We start from the raw sequence: 20,332 nt of genomic DNA on the forward strand, positions 1-20,332 counted from the left end.
TGCTCCATGCCACCTGTCAATGTTCCAGTATTGGTCTAGTTCACTCCTGGATCGTTCTTGTGACCTGTCTTCCCAGCAGAAGCTAAGTTCCTGCTTGTTTTTCTCTGGTTTGCTATTTTTCTGTCCAGCTTGCTATTTTGATTGTTGTCTTGCTTGCTGGAAGCTCTGGGACACAGAGGGAGCGCCTCCGCACCGTGAGTCGGTGCGGAGGGTCTTTTTGCGCCCTCTGCGTGGTCTTTTTGTAGTTTTTTGTGCTGACCGCAAAGCTACCTTTCCTATCCTCTGTCTGTTCAGTAAGTCGGGCCTCACTTTGCTAAATCTATTTCATCTCTGTGTTTGTAATTTTCATCTTTACTCACAGTCATTATATGTGGGGGGCTGCCTTTTCCTTTGGGGAATTTCTCTGAGGCAAGGTAGGCTTTATTTTTCTATCTTTAGGGCTAGCTAGTTCTTTAGGCTGTGACGAGGCGCCTAGGGAGCGTCAGGAGAGCTCCACGGCTATTTCTAGTGTGTTTGATAGGTTTAGGGATTGCGGTCAGCAGAGTTCCCACGTCTCAGAGCTCGTCCTATATTATCAGTAACTATCAGGTCATTCCGTGTGCTCTTAACCACCAGGTCCATTATTGTCCTGACCACCAGGTCATAACAGGAGAGACAATGATGGAGGTCATGGACAATGATGCTGGGGGGAAGACAATGATGGAGGTGATGGGCAATGATGGTGGTGGTGGGGAGGCTATGATGGAGGTGAGGGGAGGCTATGATGGAAGTGATGGGCAATGATGGTGGGGGAGACAATGATGGAGGTGATGGGCAATCATGGTGAGGATGGGAATGATGGAGGTGATGGGCAATGAGGGTGAGGGGAGGCAATGATGGAAGTGATGGGCAATGATGGTGGGGGAGGCAATGATGGAGGTGATAGGCAATGATGGTTGGGAGGCAATGATGGAGGTGATGGGCAATAATGGTGGTGGGGGAGGCAATGATGGAGGTGATGGGCAATGGTGGTGGTGGTGGGAGGCAATGATGGAGGTGATGAAATGGGCAATGGTGGTGGGGGGAGGCAATGATGTAGGTGATGGGCAATGATGGTGGTGGGGGAGGCAATGATGGAGGTGATGATGGTGGTGATGAAATGGACAATGATGGTGGGGAAGAGGCAATGATGCAGGTGGTGGAATGGGCAGTGATGGAGGTGGTGGGGGGAATGATAGGGGTGGAGGGGAAGAAGGCAATGATAGAGGTGGTGATGAGGACAATGATGGGGTGGAGAGGGGCTGCATTATACTTCCTGAGGGGGCTACATTATATTCTGTGGAGGGACTGCATTATTCTCAGGGGACTACATGATACTATGGGGTATCATGTATCATACTATGTGAGGGGGCTACAGTATACTCTATGGGGGGCTGCATTATATTCTGTGGTGGGGCTGCATTCTCTCAGTTGACTACATTATATTCTGTGGTGGCTGCATTATACTATATGAGCGGGGCTGCATTATACCCTATGAGAGTGCTATATTATATTCTATGGTGGGGACTGCGTTTACCTGAGGGGGTTGCATTACATTTTGTGGGGTGCTGCATTATATTATATGAGAGGGGACTGCGTTATATTTTATGAGGGGGCTAAATTATATTCTGTGAGGGGGCTAAATTATATTCTGTATAGGGGCTACCCCAACCCTTACTGCATAATTAAGACGTGAACTACCTTATACCTTATACCCTGATATTAGCGCTTTTTACCGCACAATTGGTGATCTTGTATCTATTTCTATGTAGCTACATAGTGGGCCCCAAGAATGATTTTCTCTGGTGGGCCCAAGGTGCTCCAGTCTGACGCTGCAAATACCCCATATTTGTATTCCTTTAATTTGGTCCCCATGATTTTCAATATAGTCTTCCGATATTGGGTGATCTATTAATTTATTTTTTATATTGTGTAAATATGCTAATACATGTTGTCATGGGTCTTTTGGTTCTGCCCACATATCTTTTGTTGCATGGGAATTTAATGCAGTAAATAAAAATGGTGCTACATGTAATAAATCTTTGATGGTAATTGTATGATCTTCATTTTCAAATTTCCTCTTTTTTCTGTGACATAATTGTCGGCACATTTTACATTTATTACATGGATAGAAACCTGTATTTAATGTGAGAGCTTGCTGCACTTTTTTAATTTGGGTGTTGTCTTTTGCTTTCCTATAGATGAGTCTGGAAAAATTTGGCAAGATGTCCCCCAAAACCTTATCCTCACACAGAGTATGCCAATGTTTAGAAACTATATTCCTTAATAATTTAGTACAAATAAAGAGGAAGCTACATATATTAACACTGATCAACCCAGAACATCAATATTTTATCATATCTCTAAAATCCATAAGTCCATAACAAATCCACTGGGCCGCCCAATCATATCAGGGAAAGAGGTCCTCACAGCCAACCTTTCTAGAAAATGTAGATCTGCATTTGCAACAATGCATTCCCCTACTACCAGCGTATCTGAGAGATACGAAACATATCTTAAGACTGACAGCGCAGAGCACTTTATAAAGCCACCTGTTTATTCTTGGCTACAGCTTCGGCTATGTGCACTATAGCTCAGTACTGCTATAGAGGGCTTTGAATATCTAAAAGCACCACGTACTGACTTGGTAATTCAACCATAGCAGGTGAACAGACTGACCGCACAAAGCATTTCATTAAGCCACATATGACTATCTTCTATTTAAAAGTACGTATATCTGGAGGATTTGTATCTATACACTGTGGACTAATCGCACAGAGTCCTGTATAGCATAGCATATATTGTCCCATTAAGGAACAGGCACAAAGTGGGATTGTGCCCTAGCAGAATTACACACTATCTGCGGTTTGCCCATATATTTTGGATAATTACAATAAAAAAATTGTTTTTTATTTTCTCACTTTATTATTGTACAGTAATTCCTACTCCAACTACCACAAGTTCACTTTTTATTTTATTTTAGTAATCACAGCGACAGGTGGATTGTCGGAATACTTGCTGCAACTACAAGATGATAACATTGATGCGCTATGCGGTACTTTTTTATTTCTTATAACTCTCAACTGGAATTTTCAACCATTCGTCTTTTGCAAACTGCTCCAAGTCTCTCATATTAGAAGGGTGCCTTCTCCCAACAGCAATTTTAACATCATTGATAGAATATATGGCACATCACACATCTCAGTCACAGGAGGATGATGTTACCGCTGACAGTGAAACCATCAGTTTGTGTCAGTGTTCTGCACAGGACAGTGTGCCTGTTCACAAATGACTAAGGCGGATAATTTTTGGACCATTCTTTTATTTTTAAAAACATGAAAAGTCTGTTAGTACTATTAAATGAGCTGCGGGTTACTAACTAGTTACCAGGTTACCATCTGTTTCTATGATGATGTCACTTTGATATTACTAAAGCTATATTTGTGTTAAAGAGGTTAAAAGGTTTGGGTACAGTCCTAGGAGAAGTGTTAAAAAAAATTGTTTTCTAGGTAATAGAACGCTTTGCAGTATTCTAATTTGAGGGAAATCGATTAACAATTTATCAAATTTTGGGGTATTTTTGACTTTGCTGAACCTGGTGAATTCAAATTTCAAAAGATTTGAACATCTTTAGTTTTCATCTTTAGTTTTCATCTCTAGTTTTCATCTCAAGGTCTTTAGTCATCGTAATGACTGAAGACCTTGGGTCTGAAATGCATCTGCCAGTGTGAACTCCCCCCTTTAGAGTTAGTGGCTACTATGCTGTTATAATGGATTTTAAAAATTTTCAAAAAACATTGGTTTTATGCGATTCCTGGAGCTGGATCCTTTTTTATTCACTCGAATGTAAATTGGAAGCACAATGTAGTGAATTTTGAAATTCCAAGTCTAAAATGCTTGAGGCTTCCCAAAAACCTGAGAATCTCAACAAAAATATTGTTCTCTCAACAACAACTTTGTCCTTAATTGTCCTTCAGATGCTGAATAAAAATATCCTACCTGTTTAATGTGGACTACAAAGTATAACAATATGTTCTATACACCATATAAAAATACTTACATACTATCTGGGCGAGTGACGTAGCAAAGTGTGTACATTGCAATTTCAAACTCAGGACTGGATCCCATAAAGAAAGAGCCAACAGTTTTTAAATAGGTGGACCACTTAAACTGGAAGGTGAAAACATCTGGATAACTGGTCCACTGTAGAGACAAAAAAAATAAAAATAACAGTATAAATGAATAGTCTTGTCAATTTGTCATATACTTATTCTTACTACAATATGTCCAGAAGAACTGGGTCATTCAGCTCACGCTGTATGATATTCAGCACCACTGAAACAAAATCTCTCTCATCTGCAAAACAGTTGGACAAGTGCATGCTACAATTTTACTTACATTAGTGGGCTTGGATGTGAAGTGACTGTGTACACACATACAGAATATAGATCATAATTACATTATTCTGAACTGGTCCTTATTTGCATGCTAATTTTCCATTGAGACTAATTGGTAATATCAGTTATATTATATGCATATTAGTCTGAAGACATATGTCATGTTATTATACAACATTCTTTGCTCAACCAAAATTTATGTTATAAAAATTTTGTACCCCTGATGAAGCAAAATTAGTAGTGAAACATGTCAGGGTGTTTATGTCATGAATTTCAACAATGGTGGTCACTGTCCCTGAAAGGTGATGTGTACTGCAGACACACCATAAGCACAAATATTGCAGCAATATGAGAGTTGAGAGCTAGTGCTCCCAATTAGATGGCAATACAGTTAAATCTACTCATTTTGGACTTAGTCCACCAGTTTCATTTTTTAAATTTAAGTTAGTGTTGTGTATGTTACAATATTAATTTGAAATAATACCTGATAAAAGATATGTTTTAATAATGTAGTTGAAGACAGATACATCCTCGCTACTCCCCTGCTTCTCCCCTCTGCGAAACCCTCCACTGGCTCCCAATTCCCAACGAATCCAGTTGAAACTACTAACACTGATCTACAAAGCCATCCACAACCTGTCCCCTCCCTATATCTCTGAACTAATCTCCCACTATCTTCCCTCACGTAATCTTCGATCCTCCCAAGACCTCCTACTCTCCTCCACACTTATTCGTTCCTCACACAACCGCCTCCAAGATTTCTCCCGAATATCTCCCATCCTCTGGAATTCCATGCCTCAACACGTCCGACTATCCACCACCCTCGGCTCCTTCAGATGGAATCTGAAAACCCATCTCTTCAAGAAAGCCTACAGCCTGCAATAACCATTCTGCCGCCTCGCCAGAGCCGCTGCCTCGCCATCGCCAGAGCCGCCGCCTCGCCCCTACCTTCTGCCTCTTCCCCACTATCCCATAGAATGTAAGTCCGCAAGGACAGGGTCCTCTCCCCTCTGTACCAGTCTGTCACTGCAAATTTGTTTACTGTAAACGATATCTATAACGCTGTATGTAACCCCTTTCTCATGTACAGCACCATGAAATTAATGGTACTATATAAATAAATAATAATAATAATAATACATTTTTTTAGCCATTTGGACAAATGTGTAAGCATCACTGTACATTCATCAATTTTATATGCATACACAGTTCCAGGGGAATAAACCCTGTTGTTGTGCCAGTCAAAACTATAATCTTGAATTTTAGCATGTTGAGTTTTTTATGTTACCTTCCCTCTGGGATGGCATTAACAAAAGCTTTATTTGTGGCCCAAATAATTTTAATGAGATTAGTTATGTTAGCAAAGAATCTGTGCATTGATGGCTGCTGTTTTAAATGACCCCTTACTGCCAATGCCTGCTATTATATTGCCCAAACATAAAGTGCAAGTCAATTCTTTGTGTTCATTTTAACGGTGGATTTCAGTCTTTGATTTGCATGGGATGAAATCTGCAGGAAATCCATGAAAAAATGCACTTGTAAGTGTATGTTCACAGTTATCACAATTTATTGTGAAGGAATATGAAGCAGATTCACTCCAAAATCCACATCATAAATCGCTTCAAATACGCTTTCAATACTCTTCTAATTTATTTCAATGGAGAAACTACTTTGTTCTTCACAGGATGAGCATTTTTTATGAGGCTTTCAACATTTTGGCATGGAAAAAAAGAAAGGTAACATATTACTTCTTTAAGGTGGATTCCTTGTGTAATCTGCTCTAAACTTGAAAATGATGCAAAACACAAAACAAAATTAAAAACCACCTCAAAAATTATTTAAAAAAAATAGTCTTTCACAAAGAAAGAGCAGTGTTTCCTGAAGTGGATTCTTCTTGAAAACTAAACAAACAAAAAAAACCTCTGTGTCAACATATCCATGTCGAATTCACACAAGTGTACTTCACAGTCCTATGTCCAGTCTGGCTGGGAATCTCCTTACCTTAAAGGGGTTGTCCACTACTTTCATGTAACCCCCCAATGTATCACCCCAGGGCCCCTATTGAATTGTGTAAATACCTTGCGTTGTCGTTTTCGCCTGTGAGCGGCGCTATGCCTGCCGCTGGGTACGGGTCACGTGACCCCCAGGCTGCAGCCGCCGCTCATTTCCACCGACGTCACGTCAATTTCCAGACTCTAGAAATTGACGTGACGTCAGCAGCAGGCGTGACCAGCCCCCACAGTCAGCGGTCACTCAGCAAGAGTGACTGGGCTGTGGGCGGTGCTGGGGGGCTGCCTGTGGGACTGTGCTGGGGGCGGGCGGGGCTGTGCTGGCGGCGGGCGGGGCTGTGCTGGCTCTGCTGGGGTGAGTGTGTGGACGCCTGACGCCGGGGTCTGGGTGCCAGAATGTGACGCTCGACGCCGGGGTCTCCTGTGACGCTCGGCGCCGGGGTCTCCTGTGCCGCCCGGCATGCGACATGTACCATGCGGCGACATGTACCATGCGACGACATGCGACATGCACCATGCGACGACATGCGACATGCAACGACATGTGACATACAGTACATACATACATACTACAGACATACAGTACATATAACAGATTACATACTCACCATCACTTGTCACTTTGTTCCCCGAAGCCATTGTCACCTGTAAAAAATATTAAAATAATAAACAAACAATATACTCCCTGTCCGCAGAAATCCAATTAAAACGAGTGTCCCACGATGATCTCCTGTGGAGAGCAGGAGTATCAGTTGATGTGACCACGCTCCAGGGGCTCCAGGAACACAATGATGGAAGGTATCCTTCCATCATGTATTCCTCACAAGGTATTCCTACGCCCTGTGAGAAAATAGTCCCTAGTCTCACTATTGGCATTGCTGGGTGAGACATTTTCCCACGCAGCAATTGCCATAAAGTGAGACCAGTGAACTAGAGTAACCTCAGTGATGCACTGCAGGAGCCATTGTCTCCTGTCAGTGTGTCACTGAGGGTCCTATAGAGCAGTGACATCACCCGATGTCACTGTTCTATAGGTGAGATCGTCGTGGGACACTCGTTATTAATTGGACTACGGCGGAAAGGTAGTATACGGTTTATTATTTTACTTTTTTTTGCAGGCGCTGAAGTATGGTAAGTATGGTTAAATGAAGAATATTACAATACTTTTTTCCAAATGTGTGTGTGTTTTATTAACCCTTTCTTACTATTGGATTAGTAATGGATAGGTGTCTTATTGACGCCTCTCCATTATTAACCAGGCTTAGTGTCACCTTACAATAGCAAGGTGACATTAACCCCTTATTACCCCATATCCCACCGCTACTTGGGAGTGGGAAGAGAGGGGCTAAGTGCCGGAATTGGCGCATCTTACAGATGCGCCATTTCTGGGGCGGCTGCGGACTGGTATTTGTAGCCGGGTGGGGAGGGGGGCCAATATCCATGGCCCCTCTCTAGGCTATGAATATCAGCCTGCAGCTGTCTGCGTAGCCTTTCTGGCTATAAAATATAGGGGGACCCCACATCATTTTTTTGGGGGGGTCCCCCTCTTTTAATAGCCAGTAAAGGCTACGCAGACAGCTGCGGGCTGGTATTCATAGCAGGCTACAGATATTGGCCCCGGCCGTCGGCTTTCCCCCTCTGGCGCAGAAAATTGCGCGGGAGCCCACGCTGTTTTTTTTCGCTTTATTTATTTTTTTTTAAATTCAACGCTCATTAAGGCCTCTTTCGCTCTTGCGTCGGTACGGGTCCATCGCTATGCGTCGGGCCGACGTACCGACGCACGTTGTGAAATTTGTGCACGACGTGGGCAGCGGATGCAGTTTTTCAACGCATCCGCTGCCCATTCTGAATTGCGGGGAGGAGGGGGCGGAGTTTCTGCCGCACATGCGCGGTAGAAAATGGCGGGCGAGAAAGCCAAAAATTTTTTCTATTGAACGTTTTTTCGTGCCTATGGTCCGCCAGAACACGACGGATCCGTAGCACGACGGAGGCGATGTCTGGCCATCTGTCACGATCCGTCGCCAATACAAGTCTATGGGTAAAACGCATCCTGCAAGCACATTTGCAGGATCCGTTTATTTGCACGGATCGTTTTTTTTCCGCCAGATCGGTTTTTTTTCAACCGAATCCGTTTTTTCCGCCGGATCCATTTTATTCCACCGGATGTTTTTTTTTCCGCCAGATCTGTTTTTTCTCATAGTTGTATTAGCGCCGGATTGCGCCTGGTGGCCACACGTTTAATCCGTTTTTGCAGGATCCGTCAAAAAAGCTGTTTCCACATACAGAGGAACGTTTTTTCGGTACGTCGAAAAAGTGCACAGCGACTGATCTAGCAAAAAACGGATGAAACGTGTGGCCATCAGACGCACTCCGGCGCTAATACAATTCTATGAGAAAAAAACGATCAGGTGGTAAAAAACGGATACGGCGGAAAAAAAATATCCGGCAGAAAAAAAAATATCCGGCGAAAAAAACGGATCCTGCAAATGTGCTCGCAGGATGCGTTTTGTACCCATAGACTTGTATTAGCAACGGATCCGTCGTGTTTTGGCGGACGCAACGCACAGAAAAAAGTTCAGTGTAACTTTTTTTGTGCGACGTCTGCCATTTCCAACCGCGCATGCGTGGCTGGAACTCCGCCCCCTCCTCCACGCTCATCACAATGGGCAGCGGATGCGTTGTAAAACTGCATCCGCTGCCCATGTTGTGCTAAATTTAGCATAACGTCCGTCGGTACGTCTGGCCGAAGATTTGCGACGGCCCCTTACCGACGCAAGTGTGAAAGTAGCCTTACATCTGAATTTGCTGAGTATAATGCAGCCACCCCAGAGTATAATGTAACCCCCAAATAATATAATGCAGCCCCCCATAGAGTATGATGCAATCACCCCTCATAGAATATAAATATAATACAGCCCCCCATAGAATATAATGTAGCCCCGAATAGAATAGAATGCAGCCCACCTCCCCATAGAATATAATGCAGCCCCATCAAAGAGTATGATGCAATCATCCCTCATAAAATCTAATACAGCACCCCATAGAATATAATGCAGCCCACCTCCCCATAATATATAATGTAGCCCCCATTGAATATAATGTAGCCCCCATAGAATATAATGCAGCCCCCCATAGTATATAAGACAGCCTCCCCCATAGAATATAATATACCCCACATAGTATATAAGACAGCCTCCCCCATAGAATAGAATATACCCCCGCAGTAGTATATAACACAGCCACATAGTATATAACACGGCCTCCCCCATAGAATATAATATACCTCCCATAGTATATATCAAAGCCCGCATATAATATAGCACAACTTGCATAGTATATAGCACAGCCCACATAATATAGCACAGCCCGCGTAGTAGTATACAGCACAGCCCGTGTAGTAGTATACAGCACAGCCCGGGTCATAGTATATACAGCACAACACGCATAGTAGTATATACAGCACAGCCCGCGGAGTAGTATACACAGCACAGCCCACACAGTGGTATATACACAGCACAGCCCACACAGTGGTATATACACAGCACAGCCCACACAGTGGTATATACACAGCACAGCCCACACAGTGGTATATACACAGCACAGCCCACACAGTGGTATATACACAGCACAGCCCACACAGTGGTATATACACAGCACAGCCCACACAGTGGTATATACACCGCACAACCCACACAGTGGTATATATACACAGCACAGCCCACACAGTGGTATATATACACAGCACAGCCCACACAGTGGTATATACACAGCACAGCCCACACAGTGGTATATACACAGCACAGCCCACACAGTGGTATATACACAGCACAGCCCACATCTCATCCCCCAGATAATGGCTCCACACTCTCCTTACCTTTCCTCTTGCCCGCGCTGCTCCTGTGTCGGCGGCTGCAGTCTGCCCGGGACACAGCAGGTCTGTGATGATATGACGTCATCGCGCACCCACAGTGTCAGAGGCAGAGCGGGGAATGATGGGAGAGGGAGCGTCAGCGGACGCTCTCTCCTCCATCATTGCATTGAACTATACCGGCGTCATAGACGCCGGTATAGTTGAATGTGGCGGCGGCACTGGCGGGAGTAGGGGGGAAAGAGTGCAGCGGCCCACTACTGGCACCGGCCCTTCTGGCATTTGCCAGAAGTGCCCGATGGCCAGTCAGGCCCTGGTCCCCGCCCACACACTTCCCTCCTCCTAAACTGCAGCGTTTCTCGGACCCACATCCGCAGCAAAACTGCAGATATTTTTTACATCTCAATGAAAGTCTAAGGCCGGAGTCACACTACAGCGAGATACGGCCGAGTCTCGCAGGTTAAATACAAGCTCTGGCACCAGCACTCCGGAGCGGAGCGTGCAGCTCCATGTATTGCTATGCGGCCGCACGCTCCGCTCCAGAGTGCCGGTGCCAGAGCTTGGTTTTAACCTGCGAGACTCGGCCGTATCTCGCTGTGTGTGATCCCGGCGTAAGGGTGCAGAAACGCTGCAGTTTGGCACAAAAGAAGTGACATGCTGCGGAGAAAAAAAAAAAAAAAAGCTGCGTTTCGGTGCGGCCTTTTTCGCAGCATGTGCACAACAAGTCTGCGGCTCCCATAGACTTACATTGGTTGTGCACAACACTGCGGATTTAATGCAATTCCGTACTGCAAAAAATGCTGCGGATCTGCAATCAAATCCGCAACGTGTGCACACAGCCTTAGCATTTAGTGAACCTAGCAAAAAGGCAAGCAAAAAACAAGTGTGGGATTGCACCTTTTTTGCAATTTCATCGCACTTTTGAATTTTTTTCACATTTTCTGTTACACGACGACATGGTAAAACCAATGGTGTCGTTCAAAAGTAGAACTTGTCCCGCAAAAGATAAGCCCTCACATGGCCATATTGACGGAAACATTATGGCTCTGGAAAGAAGGGGAGCGATAAACGAAAAAAGGGGTTTAGAAACATGGATATGGACATATCTATGGAAATAGATATATAGATATATCTGTATGTATCTATCTATCTATCCCATATCTATCTAATATCTATCTATCCCACATCTATCTATCTATTTATCTATCTCATATCTATCTATCTATTTATCTATCTAGTATCTATTTATCTATCTAATATCTATCTAGTATCTATCTATTTATCTATGTAATATCTATGTAATATCTATCTATGTAATATCTATCTATTTATCTATGTAATATCTATCTATGTAATATCTATCTATGTAATATCTATCTATGTAATATCTATCTATGTAATATCTATCTATGTAATATCTATCTATGTAATATCTATCTATGTAATATCTATCTATGTAATATCTATCTGTGTAATATCTATCTATCTATCTAAGTGTGGGTTGGACAAATGTAAAAGAGGAGTTGGACAGAAATGACACCACAAATCTTTTTGAAGAGAGAGGAGGGAGAGGAGAGAGAGGAGGGAGAGGAGAGAGAGGAGGGAGGGGTTTGGGTGTGTTTTTGGAGTGGGTGTGCTAGGTTCGGGCTTAGTGGCAGTGCAAAGCATCATGGAACTTGTAGTATTAGGGCACAATAAGGAAGTTGTCGATTAACCCCATGAGAGCTGAATCCAGCACTGAAGATGTGCTGCTACAGCATGATAACAGGTAATATTGCTAAAATAAACACAGTAGATGTTTTCAGTGGCACATAATAGCAAGATTTATGAAACAAAAAAACAACTTTATAGTAGTGGACAACTTCTTTAACTTACAGCCTCAAATGTGTCTATGAGACTGTAAATTTGAGATGAGACCTTTTTTCAGTTTTTCCATTTGGGCAAAGCAGTCTTTGTGCGTGTAAAGGTGGAGAAGGAAGAATTGGAAGCATTTTAAGAGACCAGGGTGGATGAACACAGAACTTAATCACTTGTTAAAAAGGAAAAAAGAAATGTATATCAAATAGAAAGAGGGGGTCATATCTAAAAAATAATATAATGCTGTTTGCAGGGAATGCAGGGAAAGAGATAGAAGAGCTCAAGCCAGTAATGAAGTAAGGCTTGCAAGGGAGACAAAAAGCGGCAAAAAATAATTTTGGGGAGTATGCCAAAAGCAAAAGAAAAATCAAAGATGCTATAGGATTTTTACAGGATGAAAAGGGTTAAGTGGTTAAAAATGATGTTGAGAAGGACAAACTTTTAAATTCCTATTTTGCATCTGTGTTCTCTAAAAAAGCAAATGCAACATCAATTGATCTTCACGGTGTCATCGAAGGAATAAAAGAATCCACTCTATCCATAAACAGAGAGATTTTGAGGGGACACTTAGCTAATTTAAATTAAATTACATCTCCTTATCCAAATGAATTACATCCTAGGGTACTGAAAGAGTTAGCAGAGGAAATTGCATAACCACTAGCCAGAATCTTTGAAAAATCTGGGAAAACAGGAAAAGTCCCCGAAGATTGGAGAGGGGCAAATGTTGCCCCTATCTTCAAAAAAGTAAAGAAGAAGAAGGCAGGAAATTACAGGCCAGTGAGCCCTACTTCTCTCCTAGGAAAGATATTTGAACAAAATATTAAACAGCATGTATGTAAGTACTTGGATAAGAATGCAGTAATTAACCAGAGCCAGCATGGGTTTGTAATAAACAAGTCATGCCACACTAATCTAATGTTCTTCTATGATGGAATCACTGAGTGGGTGGATAAGGGAAATGTGGTAGATATAGTATATCTCGACTTCAGCAAAGCATTTGATAAACTATCTCATACTATGCTTATTGAAAAAAATGAGCAAATATGAGATTGACAAGGCTATGGTTAGGTAGATTCATAATTGGCTATGTGATCGTACTCAAAGAGTGGTAATAAATGGTTGCACAACCAAGTGGGGTAACACAAGGCTCTGTCCTGGCCCCAGTGTTGTTCAACATTTTTATAAATGATCTTGATAAGGTAACTGAAGGTAAACTAATCAAATTTGCAGACAATGCAAAGCTAGGAGGGATAGCTAAAGGTACCTTCACACACAGCGACGCTGCAGCGATACCGACAACGATGTCGATCGCTGCAGCGTCGCTGTTTGGTCGCTGGAGAGCTGTCACACAGACAGCTTTCCAGCGACCAACAATGCCGGTAACCAGGGTAAACATCGGGTTACTAAGCGCAGGGCCGCGCTTAGTAACCCGATGTTTACCCTGGTTACCATCGTAAAAGTTAAAAAAACAAACACTACATACTTACCTACCGCTGTCTGTTCCCGGCGCTCTGCTTCTCTGCTCTGGCTGTGAGCGCCGGGCAGCCGGAAAGCACAGCGGTGATGTCACCGCTCTGCTTTCCGGCCGCTGTGCTCACAGCCAGAGCAGAGAAGCAGAGCGCCGGGAATAGACAGCGGTAGGTAAGTATGTAGTGTTTGTTTTTTTAACTTTTACGATGGTAACCAGGGTAAACATCGGGTTACTAAGCGCGGCCCTGCGCTTAGTAACCCGATGTTTACCCTGGTTACCAGCGAAGACATCGCTGAATCGGCGTCACACACGCCGATTCAGCGATGTCAGCGGGAGAGCCAGCGACCAAATAAAGGTCTGGCCTTCTAGCCCCGACCAACGACATCACAGCAGGATCCTGATCGCTGCTGCTTGTCACACTGAACGATATCGCTAGCCAGGACGCTGCAACGTCACGGATCGCTAGCGATATCGTTTAGTGTGAAGGTACCTTAACACTAGACAAGACAGAGAAAGGATTCAGCAGGATCTAGATAAGGTTGAACAATGGCCAGTGACTAATAGAATGGTATTTAACAGGAAGAAATGCAAGATTTTACATCTGGGCAAGAAAAACGCAAATTAAATCTATAAAATGGGAGGAATAGAACTAAGCAACAGCACGAGTAAAAAAGACATGGGTATACTAATAGATCACAAACTGCACATGAGTCAACAGTGTGATGCAGCATCAAAAAAGGAAAACACAGTTCTAGCATGTATTAAGAGAAGCATATAGTCTAGATCACATGATGTAATTATCCCCCTCTACTCCTCCTTGGTCAGGCCTCATCTGAAATACTGTGTCCAGTTCTGAGCACCACATTTTAAAAAAGGCATTGAACAACTAGAGCAAGTACCAGGATGGTAAACGGACTGCAAAGTATGTCCTACATGGATCAATTAAAGGATCTGGTAAATGTTTAGCCTGCAAAAAAGAAGTCTAAGAAGAGACTTAATAGCTGCCTACAAATATCTGATGGGATGTCACAGTGTAGAGGGATCATCATTATTCTAATTTGCACATAGAAATATGAGAGGCAATGGAATAAAACTGAAAGGGAGAAACTACATATAAGATAGCAATGGTATGAAACTGAATGGGAGAGACACAGATTAGATATTAGAAAAACTTTTTGACAGTTAGGGTGATCAATGAGTGGAACAGACTACCACGAGAGGTGGTGAGTTCTCATTTAATGGAAGTCTTTAAGGATAGGCTGGACAGACATTTGTTTGAGATGGTTTAGTGAATCCTGCATTGACCAGGTGGTTGAATAGATGACCCTTGTGGTCCTTTCCAACTCTAACATTCTATGATTCTATGAAAAGAAAAAACAAGATGCTGAACACCCTCTCTGAAGACTCCTGACTGTATAGTTAATGTGACCTGTGGTTTTATGTGTTTTACCCTTATGTAGACTGCAGTTTTCCTGTGTACATGGGTGAAAAGGTTTAACTGTAGGGCCAGCCCATAGCTTGAGGAGGAGTAGATGGGCACTAGGAGTTAGTTCCTGTTTGTTATAATTAATCTTGGTTGAATTAGAGAGAAGAAAGGACACCATCAGTCAGGCATCATCTGAAGAGTGCAAAGAGAAGAGCAGACCTGCAAGGTAGCACGTTTTCAGCATGCAAGTAACAATGGCGTCAGTCTCGACTTATAGCAGTAAAGTTAGGACACCTACTGGAAGCGAATTTTAAGCAAGTCTTAGCAAGAGCTGAAGGTCTTTGTGAAAAAATACTGGATCAGCCAGGCTGGTGCACCTCTGTAAGTTTAATCTGGAAGAGTTCCCTTACGCAGTCCACAGAGTGTAGTCTGGGTGCAGTGACCACGTCGCAACACGTCAAACTGTGATGCCCTATACTGGGAAGATGGTTTTTTAGGGATGCAGAAGTAAACGTTGGCCAGTTGTGTCCCATACATGCGGACTGTTAAATTCGGTCATGTAAACCCTGTATTGGGTTGGGTTTAGATGACCTTATCAAGAATCATCTTTTTTTCTAATACAGAAAAATTGACCTTTTTGTGTATGAGAAAATGTAATCCTATGTACATTTTTACATCTGTATAGCATTCAGCAATACACCCCACTCTACTGAGTACCATTTGATGAGTGTAATACCATTATGATTATAGGATCCATTTTGTGAGACAAAAGATTCCATTTTGTGTCTTTGGTATGGTGTTGGGGAAGTTTCACATTTCTATTCGCGCCCCTAAAGTTCCTATACGCTACATATTTCAGAGGGAACTTTTTCTGTCTGTGACACTACTTAAGTAGCTTACATGTGCAAATAAAGCAGAAATCCTGAGTACACCATACAAGGCTGCCCTGTATTGATTTCCAGAGAGCCAGTAAAACAATTCTTATTAATTTGAAGTTTAAAGGCATAGAAGAGTAGATTTCACTCACAGTTTTATACAGCATTTAAAAATTACATAATGCAAAATGCCTCAACCACTTTGCCAATGTAGTTGTTGCAATGGATTGCTTAAAAACGGATGCCATATCGATAGTGTATTCTGTATAATGTATAATGTTCTTCTGTCAACAAACATGTCAACTATGTAATTCCTTTATGATTTTTATGATTTAAGTCGTGCTGCTGTGATACCATAATTTCCCACAGGATCAATAAAGTGTATCGTATCGTATCGTATCGTACCCCTTGAGTTTAATGGACAAATCTCACCAGGCTAGTCTTGTTACATTTTTTTTTCTTTCACATGAGCAATTTTTTTTTAAAGTTCTTTCCTTTTTTCACATGGACCAAAAATATGACTTACTGAACCTGCTGAATGTGTTTCTAAGACCAGGATCAGGCGGCCAATGACAATACGTCATCCATATACCATCAATATGTCATCCATATGTCTGTATTTTACAAAGGGTCTGCTTTTATACATCAACAGTTGAAAAATTCTATAATGCCAAATACAGTTTGCTATATTAAAAATTGCAATAGATTATTAAAAATGGATGCCATAACAGATGGTGTCCATTTTGTATCAGTCGTTTGATTCAGTCAATGAATTTAATTGGATCAGAGTAGTGCATGCTGTGATTTTTCACATGCGGACCCCCCATCCATATTATGAAAAATCATCAATCTGACTTCTCTGTGTGCAGTCTTTTTTGGAATGTGAATATCATAAGGAGTGAAAATATACCCATCTGAACAAGCCTTAATACAAGTTGTCCATAATGTCAGCATATACAGTAGTTTGAGTCTGCATTTTCTAGTAATGCCGTTGTCTAAATATTTTTATTCTATATAATTTTTTCACAATAAAATATCTTTGTTTTAATAAAACTACTTTCGGATGCATCCAGTATATGTAGTACTCAGCTTGACGTTTCCTAAATATCTAATTACCATTATTCGTCTTGATTCAATTCAATTAACCATATTCAACTATCGTCACTTAAGGTACCTTCACACTGAATAATTTAACAACGATATTGCTAGCGATCCGTGACGTTGCAGTGTCCTGGATAGCGATATCGTTGTGTTTGACACGCAGCAGCGATCTGGATCCTGCTGTGACATCGTTGGTCGGAGCAGAAAGGCCAGAACTTTGTTTCGTTGCTGGATCTCCCGCAGACATCGCTGAATCGGCGTGTGTGACGCCGATTCAGCGATGTCTTCACTGGTAACCAGGGTAAACATCGAGTTACTAAGCGCAGGGCCGCGCTTAGTAACCCGATGTTTACCCTGGTTACCAGTGTAAATGTAAAAAAAAAAAACCACTACATACTTACATTCCGGTGTCTGTCCCCCGGCGCTCTGCTTCCCTGCACTGTCAGCGCCGGCCAGCCGTAAAGCACAGCGGTGACGTCACCGCTCTGCTTTATGGCTGGCCGGTGCTCACAGTCAGTGCAGAGAAGCACAGCGCCGGGGACAGACACCGGAATGTAAGTATGTAGTGTTTGTTTTCTTTTACATTTACACTGGTAACCAGGGTAAACATCAGGTTACTAAGCGCGGCCCTGCGCTTAGTAACCCAATGTTTACCCTGGTTACCAGGGGACTTCGCATAGTTGGTCGCTGGAGAGCTGTCTGTGTGACAGCTCTCCAGCGACCACACAGCGACGCTGCAGCGATCGGCATCGTTGTCTAGATCGCTGCAACGTCGCTAAATGTGACAGTACCTTTAGTGGTTGTTTATGCTAATTACTTGCATGAGACAAAGGTACTCCCATCTTAGTGCAGTTTCTGAGTCATCTTTGCACATCTGTAACACCCCCCAAATAGTAAATTACTAATATAATGGTGCATCACTGCTGTCTTCGGACAATAATGCATCCACTCAAATGCAAATGAGATTAATTACTATTAATAATTTAAATATGCATACAATTAATAAAGGAGACAAATGGTTTTGTAGGACTCGTTTTTGTAATCAAATTCAAGGGTAATGTTTCCTTATGCATTAAATGAATCCCAGTAAAGAAAAGGAAAAAAATATCTTGCAAAGACAATCTTTTCTTCCTTCCTATGGAAGATAGCGATTCAAAAGACATTTTTAACCTCTTCACACCTCAAGCCTGTTTTCACCTTCATGACCAGGCCAAGCTTTACAATTCTGACCAGTGTCAATTTATGAGGTAATAACTCTGGAACGTTTAATGTATCCCACTGATTCTGTTTTTTCGTAATATATTCTACTACATGATAGTGGTAAAATTTGATTGATATATGACTTGCGTTTATTTGTGAAAAAATCTGAAATTTGGTGAAAATTTAGCAATTTTCAAACTTTTTAATTTTATGCCCTTAAACCAAAGAGATACGTCAATCCAACTAGTTAATAAATAAATTTTCCCTAATCTCTAATTTTCATCAACACAATATTTGAAATATATACATTTTTTATAGGAAGCTATATGGGTTAAAAGATGACCAGTGATTTTTCAGTTTTCCAACAAAAATTAACAAAATGATTTTCTTAGGAACCACATCACATTTGACGTGACTTTGAGAGGTCTATATGACAGACAAAATCTAAAAGTTAAACCATTTTAAAAACTGCACCCCTCAAAGTCCTCAGAACCACCACATTCAAGAAGTTTACTAACCCTTCAGGTGCAATTAATTTTTTTTCACAAAAATATTAATTTAGACCCATTTTTTTTTTTTTTTTTTACAAGAGTAATAGGAGAAAATCGACCTCAAAATTTCATGTACAATTTCTCCTGAGAATGCAGATACCCCATTTGTGGGGGAAAACTACTGTTTGGGCTCATGGCAGGGCCCAGAAAAGAAGGAGCACTGCTTGCCTGGCTTTTTGAACGTAAAATTGGTTGGAATGGAGAACGGACACCATGTTGCATTTGGAGAACCCCTGATGTACCTAAACCCCATTTTGGAAGCTAGACCCCTCAAGGAACTTATCTAGATGTGTGGTGAGCACCTTGATCCCTCAGTTGCTTTACAGAAGTTTATAATGTAAAGCTGTAAAATATAAGTCACATTTTTCCCACAAAAATTTTCTTTTAACATTTCAGATTGTGCTGGAATGGTTTGAGGGTGCCATGTCACATTGGCAAAGCCCCTGAGGTGCCAGACCTGCCGAAACCCCCCATAAGGGACATAATTCTACAAACTACACCTCTCAATGAAGTCATCTAGGGGTGCAGTGAACATGTTGACACCACATGTGCCTCACAGAATTTGAAACCATTGGGCGCTGAAGAAAGAATCTTTAAATTTTTACAGCTAAAATGTTATTTTAGCCCCAAACTTTTACTTTTTATAAGGGGTAAGAGGAAAAACTGGACCTCTCAGTTTGTTGGGAAATTTCTCTTGACAATGCCAATACTCTACATGTAATCATGAACTACTTTTGAGGCACCATGCAAAACTCAGAAAGGAAGGAGCGCCATCATTTAGTGAAGATTTTACAGTTATGGTTTGTGGGTGCCATGACCCACAGCGAGACTAGGGAGGGAAGGAGCGCTATTTGTCTTCTGTAGCACAGATTTTCCTTGAATAGTTTGCGTACTCCATATACAGAGCCAGGGCCGGACTGGGACTAAAATTCAGCCCTGGCATTTGAAGTTACACAAGCCCACTTGTCGCATGGTGACTGTATAATATCTTTGTACACTTGCAGGTTACAAGAAGTGAGGGGACTGTAACACGACTATATAACATATAATCACAGCTGTATCCAGCATTACAGCACAGCCCCATAGAATGTAGTACAGCACAGCCCTGTCATGATCCCAATGGCAGGGGATCACAAAAGGACAAGCACAAAAAACAAAACAAGCTCTAGGGTGATGGAAACTGAGCTGACCGCGATCCTGAACCTCAACACACAACTAGCTGTAGCCGGGGAACGTGCCTACGATGATTCTAGATGTCTCGCGCCAGCCGAAGAACTAACTTTCCCTATTAGAAGAAACACAGACCTCTCTTGCCTCCAGAGAAACACCCCACAGAAATAGCAGCCCCCCACATGTAATGACGGTGAAATGAGAGGAAAGCACATACGTAGTTATGAAAACAGATTCAGCAAAATGAGGCCCGCTAAAGCTAGATAGCAGAGGATACAAAAGTGAACTGCGCGGTCAGCGAAAAACCCTACAAAAAACCATCCTGAAATTACTTGAACTCATGTTCCAACTCATGGAACATGAGGAGTAATATCAGCCCACTAGAGCAA

General features: G+C 42.2%; 1 protein-coding gene across 1 annotated transcript in view; it reads right to left on the reverse strand.

Moving 5' to 3' along the window:
* The window catches only part of LOC138670864 (uridylate-specific endoribonuclease D-like), a 70,807-nt gene that overhangs the window by 11,810 nt on the left and 38,665 nt on the right, over nt 1-20,332 (reverse strand). Inside the window, exon 6 of the mRNA XM_069758599.1 lies at nt 4,079-4,221. Within this exon, the coding sequence (XP_069614700.1) occupies nt 4,079-4,221 (143 nt within the window). The remainder of the gene's footprint in view (nt 1-4,078; nt 4,222-20,332) is intronic.

Source organism: Ranitomeya imitator, chromosome 3 (genome assembly GCF_032444005.1).
Source record: "Ranitomeya imitator isolate aRanImi1 chromosome 3, aRanImi1.pri, whole genome shotgun sequence".
In the NCBI taxonomy this organism is placed as follows: domain Eukaryota; kingdom Metazoa; phylum Chordata; class Amphibia; order Anura; family Dendrobatidae; genus Ranitomeya; species Ranitomeya imitator.